This window comes from Amblyomma mixtum, chromosome 8, assembly GCF_055824585.1.
Source record: "Amblyomma mixtum isolate Tamu chromosome 8, ASM5582458v1, whole genome shotgun sequence".
Lineage (NCBI taxonomy): Eukaryota > Metazoa > Arthropoda > Arachnida > Ixodida > Ixodidae > Amblyomma > Amblyomma mixtum.
The window spans coordinates 8,228,306-8,234,305 of record NC_143019.1 but is presented as its reverse complement, the minus strand read 5'-3'; the positions used below and the strand labels follow the sequence as shown (position 1 = coordinate 8,234,305).

The following is a 6,000-nucleotide window of genomic DNA, read 5'->3' as shown; positions in this document are numbered from 1 at the left end:
GCCCTATAGTCAATGGCAATCTGGGGACCATACATAAGTCTGAAAAGACTACACGCACTATAAATTTATAGCGCGTCCAACTCTTGACCGCATTTATAATGGGGTAGCCACCTCATCTGGGGAGTAGAAAGAGATTATTTAAACGGTACACTAAATTGGAACGTCCATACGCCAAAGAAACAAACAATCTTCTAAAACCTTCCCATGCCTTAAGTACAGAGGGCAAAACGCTTGCCTAGAACACGTTCAGGGCGTGTTTCAGGCTGATCACGCGATATCTAGCGATAACATTTGGTTAAAAATTGTCTGTATGTAAGCCTTTGCAGTTAAATTCATAGGACTTCATCGTCATATTTCGCCTTCCTGGTCGCAGCGGCTTTAGGACCTGCGGAACAAACAGTTCGGTCGTTCTAGACATGTGTTTTGCCCTCTGTACATGCCTTAAACTTTATATCCAGAAATTTAGGGCTTGATAAAGTTATGTTCCTTTCATACGTACTTATTACAGTGCCCGGTGTAGATATTCAAACTTTTACTCCTTCTTTGCCAGCTCAATTTCAGCGCGGCGATTAAAACAGGAATCAACTGCTCCGAAAGTTCTTATTGTCGCTCACCGTAATTAAGAATACATTCATTTCGATTTAACGACTCGTTAACGTCACGGAATTAAAGCGATAACAGCTGCAGGTAGGCGCAATCCGCGAACGGTATAATTCGGGAAGAAATGCAATCTCTTTTTGGGGGAATTTTGCTGAAATCACACAAAAATTGCGTCAGATCTCTAAGCCATGGTTCATTGCGGCCGCTCTCATACACGCATAGCTAGTGTGACCTTGTTTGTTTACAGGTGGGCCTGCAGCATTTTTATAGCATCGCAAATGAGCCAACCCGCACATCTGATGTCTGAGTGAAGAATATGTAAACAAATTTCTGGCGTAGCAAAGAAACTACGTGCTCTATAAACGTAGTGAAGCGAGACGCATGGGAAGACAGACAAAAGGGGCATGTCTTTCTCATTCTCTTTTCAGCGCGCAGTTTTATTACTCTGACGCTGTGAACCGACTAGCCTACCGGGATGTTCTGCGGAAAGAATTTATTTCTTCATTATTAGTTATTTTGATTTATTTATTACGACGTACTGCGTCCTCGCGTGAGGCTGTCGTGCACCACATGCACGAGAAAACGCCAAAGTACAGTCCAAATTAGCAGTGCTCTTGTTATGAGCCCCTTAAGATTCTTGCCTCCTTCGACATAACAGGTATAGATGCATAAGTGTCAGTGACGATCGGTGAAAATTTTACAGGTGTCAAATGAACGTCATGCCGATAGTACTGAAAAAGAACATATAAATAACAACGTAACGATGAAGCGAAGCCCCGTCAGTCACGTACGCCAAGACCTGAAGCAGCTGCCTAATGGCGGGATAAAATAAAAGCAAGAAAAAATATTTCAGTCATGATTACGTCAAGGATGACGTTTTACTGGGCGAGGCCAGTGACTGGGCTCCCAGGCAAACGTGCTGTAAAATTTTGTGTAAGAACAAAATGTTCGAGAAGGGAAGAGGGTAACCTTCGATCCCTGAGAACTCCAGTTATTATTAACAGCTGACTTTTCAGCGATTATTACAAGCAGCACGTAACGAAAAAAAACGCTTGTGTGAGAACTTTTTCTTGAACTTCATCCTCTATTCAATGAGTGGCTGTTTCAGTTCCCTCCAAACATTCAACCATTCGTTCCCCCTGATCTTGTGACGGTGATAGAGTATATGGCTGCTTAGTCGCACAGGAAGCTTTTCTTGTAGTAACGAATAGGAGTTTTCTTTTCCAGGATTCAGCACGATGTCGGGTAAGTAGTTGTGAAACCAGAATTTTTTCCATAGTGCCCCACCAGTACGTTGCGCCCTGCTAAAACCCATCAAACCTCAGAACTTAAAACTATGCATGCAAGCGTTGCACGAATGAACACTCGTAGAAAAGGTGGTTAAGCGTGCGCAGGATCGGTCACTTTTGCGGAGAACCTTGTGCGTGTTGGCGAGTGGTCGTCCTTTTTTCTTGTATCGCATAAGAATAGTATGACGCCCCAAAAATAAAGTACGGTGTTAAAAATCCGGCCAATAGTCTATCTATTTCATATGGTCACCAGAATGTAATGCATGACGTTTAGGACTTCAGGTGCACAGTATCGGTGGTCGCCGAACTGACGATATGTAAGTTTGCGTGCCGCGGTTCTTTGTTAAATTAGAAGGTTATTAAACTTAAACGTATAATTTTTCCAAGAAAGCGATTGGTGTAGAATATATAAATAAATCGGACACACAATTTTGTTTGAATTAATAAACAGGAGAACCATTGCAGCTTTCGTAAGAATGCCCGAAAATACGATACATTTTCTCTTGGAATTGATACGCGCTAATATAGGCAGTAAACAAGCGAACTGTATATTCTCCCGACAACGGGCATTGAAAATTTTGTTTTACTCTACTTCAACATCGCATACGCGGCAGCCTTGACAGATTTAGAGGCCATGCCGTGGAAGGTACGTCTGAAGCGTGTGCTGTTACTTAGTGTCCGTTTTCGCAGCCGTATCGTTCTCCACCTCTTCAGGAGTACTTAATAAGGTGAGAGTCCGGACGAGAGCAGTTTGCGATGGTGGCCAAACAAAGTAAAGGCACTGACATGCGTCTGGAAAGGAGGTATATCGCGCTTAAGCATTTCTTGCATTCGTAGATATGTTAATGCACATCAACGCACATCAACGCACATTAGAGCAATGAGGAGCTCTATTTCCATCGTGATTTAACCTTCGCGACTTCTACCCAATTGTTCTTTCCCAACGCATAAAGAACGAAAAAAAAAATAAATTTTAATAATGTGTTCGCCCAAACACCGTTGACTCCTGAAGGTTATAGGGTAGGACCTCCGATTATTACAACTTACCACTTCAGCGACTACAAGGCGCGCCGCACGTGTTCGAATGCGTAAATGTTTCTGTTTGAAGCTTACCGCGAATGCAATGCGTGACCATTTTGATGCTTCTAGTTGACCTAAGCTAGACAGGATGTGCGGTTTCGTCTTGAATAGAAAACGAAAACCAATGACGCTTTCTGCAGTATCCCAAAAACGTTATTATATTTTCGCTCAGGTGCGATAATCTCATTCGATATCGACACTAAACTAGCCCACTGTACAACGACCTCTGACCAAGCGATTCGATATTCGTATGCGCCGTAGAAATGCGAGGAGCCAGGTTATCCGTTTTTGAACTACTTACAAAAACCTATCCTGTTATTTGGTGGTCATTGCCGATGCCTTATCGTTTTGCGCGTGTTGCAAAGTTCTCAATAAGGGGGGACGGAGCAAGTTTTGCAGTGGCAGTCAGACCAAACAAATGCATTCACATGCGTTTTAATGAGAGGTAATACACTATTATGCATTGATCGAAACTCGTACAAGTGCAACCAACATACTTAAGTACATATTCGAAAAGTTCGTAATTTTCTTTCCATTGTACTTTCCCAACATACATTAAAAATGAGAACAATTTCACTCATATTTCCGGCACAAAATTGTTACCTTCTAAACGTTTTAAAAAACTCACCAATGTTTCATCCCAGTTCATGGGAGGATATTCTTCGGACACATTACGGCGTCCCTCGTAGCCGGAGTCGTTTTAGGGCGTTAAACCCCACAAACCATCATCCAGAATCAGGTTTCAGTCGCGCCAAAAGAGGGTAAAAAGTCAAATCCTAATTTACTCGCGGCTTCGTTTTCGCCGTGATGTGTATGCCAAAGCAGAACGGCCTCCGCAATATTGCGGCTCATATGAGTTCTCTAATTCCTCGGAATGCATGCTCTGACGTGGCGAATAAAAAAGTTTACTGGCTTCGAGAAGAGACGACCACTTCTTACCTGAGCATCATTTCTGGACACTTTGCCTCTGCAATCATTGTCAATCGATGTTCTTATTCTCGCTTTGTTGTCTTTTACAGGCATCGGTCAAAGTGGTTTTGAGTGAGTATGAACATTAAGTTCTTCACACCAGATTTATAAGCAGCATCTGTCATCACGCTCAAATAGCTTTTCGCAACTCAAGCAGGTGCCCCTCATAAGCCACTCTGTTCGGTAAGAACTGCCGTTGACCATTCAATTTCTGCTGCAGTTTCTCACGAAGCGTGCGAAGCATTCCAGATTCGGAGCCCAAAATGCTCCATTATCTCGAGAGAGCCCTTTTTAAATTTGATAGTTTTCTGTATTCCATGGCCGTCAGAGGCGAGCTTTTTATCTTCGTGAATCAATACCGGGAATACAGGCGACGAAAATTTGTACTAACATCGCTTGATTGCCGCTGTGGCGCAGTGGAGTCCGCAATTCACGGTATCTCGGTAATGCGGGACATTCAGACGTACAAGCACCAGACGCCTATCCTGCTTCTAAAAATTTACACCAAAAATAAAGTGCCAGCTCTTCCCAACGAATGAAGAGTCGATTTATCCAACCTCTCGCAAACAGAGGATTCCGCTTATTATTTCCTTTAACACGTAATGTCAACTATCATAGAAGTACGGCTTTACGATATCCGCAGTTCGTTAGACTTAGCCGCCTTTAATTACGATCATAGAGCTGTGAAATCTTAACCACTCGAGTAGCGAGTGTGAATTAACCGTTCCTACGTTCCATTCTGTTTGATCTATGCAGTCATTATCGGTGGCCGCACGGACTGTGATATCACGTCATTAGCGAAAAATGGTTTGCCCCCTAGCAAAAAATGAAGTTAGAGAATTGTAATTAATCAAATGTTCGGAGGTTGTTGCCATCACAATGAGTGTCCTCATGCGGAATTTCGAGAGTGCTTACTATAAGACCTGCAGAATTAGTACGACTTTTACTTTGGCCTTGGGATCGTAGTGTTTGTACTTTTTTATGTAACCGTCTACGATTCCCTTCGGACTTTCGGTCATTTTCGAAGCTTCGTTTTTTATCATATTTGAACACGTTTTGTGAATTCTTGGGACGAACTCATTCGCGTTATCTAATACCTCCGAAGGATTTATCCAGTTGAAAATTCTTCCTAATGAAGATTAACATTATCTATAAGAATCATAAAACAGTGCCACCATAATGTAGGAAGCAGTTAATTTTCGATAGGTACGACGCACTTCGTGCAACGAGAAATCCACCAATTTTGCTTTGGGCATGCGTGCTTAGAGAGCACACAGACCGTTCCTTTTATTAAGCTGGGGATTTCTATTAACGTTAAATTTATGTGATTTTCTCTCCTTGTATAAAATGACCCCACCCCGCAGCAGGCTCGGCAATGAGGCTAGCAGTATATATTAAATAAATAAATACATAAGCAAATAAAAATCATGCTTTCTTGCGTGATTTTTCTCATGCGTGCTGCTTTGCCGCTACCTTATGTTAATACACTTATTACTGGCTATGGAGGCGAAAGCTCTTCCTAAAACGCCGTTTGCCAGAGTGACTCAAACGGAAATCGAGTGTTATGAGGCAATAACTGAAATCCCAATATCGTTCGTATGTTTTCCATATTGGTTTAAAACACTCTATGAGGATTACGCTTAATTAGTGCGCAAGCTATAACATACGTGACGTCATATGGACTCCATACTTGTCACGATATTACGGCGATATTTGCGTATGTGATCCTGACGAACGAGCATTCCAGAGTCCATCCGCAGATATGGCACTGACGGCACGAAATAGCCGTTTATTTAAAACTTGTTCACGATATTGTGAGCCTCCCACTTTCTATAATACACTCTATAAATATTTGTCCCTTCATGCTGCGTCTGAGCGCCAACGAAGTTTACGCAGTGTAATAAAACGCCAGTATCGAATAGGTGTTGATGTGGGCTAGGCAGTCTCTAATGCCTGTTTTCATATTATGAACGCAGTTAATAGCGTCGGCAACAAAGAGTACGCAAAGGAGAAAGATTGGCGCTGTTACCCGTTTTTCGTTTGCCAACGTCAGTGTTTAAAT

General features: G+C 42.4%; 1 protein-coding gene across 1 annotated transcript in view; it reads left to right on the top strand.

Moving 5' to 3' along the window:
• The first annotated feature begins 1,838 nt into the window (after nt 1-1,838).
• The window catches only part of LOC149331261 (uncharacterized), a 38,244-nt gene continuing 34,082 nt past the window's right edge, over nt 1,839-6,000 (top strand). The window contains exons 1-2 of the mRNA XM_089555920.1: nt 1,839-1,845; nt 3,989-4,010. Of these exons, the coding sequence (XP_089412046.1) occupies nt 1,839-1,845; nt 3,989-4,010 (29 nt within the window). The remainder of the gene's footprint in view (nt 1,846-3,988; nt 4,011-6,000) is intronic.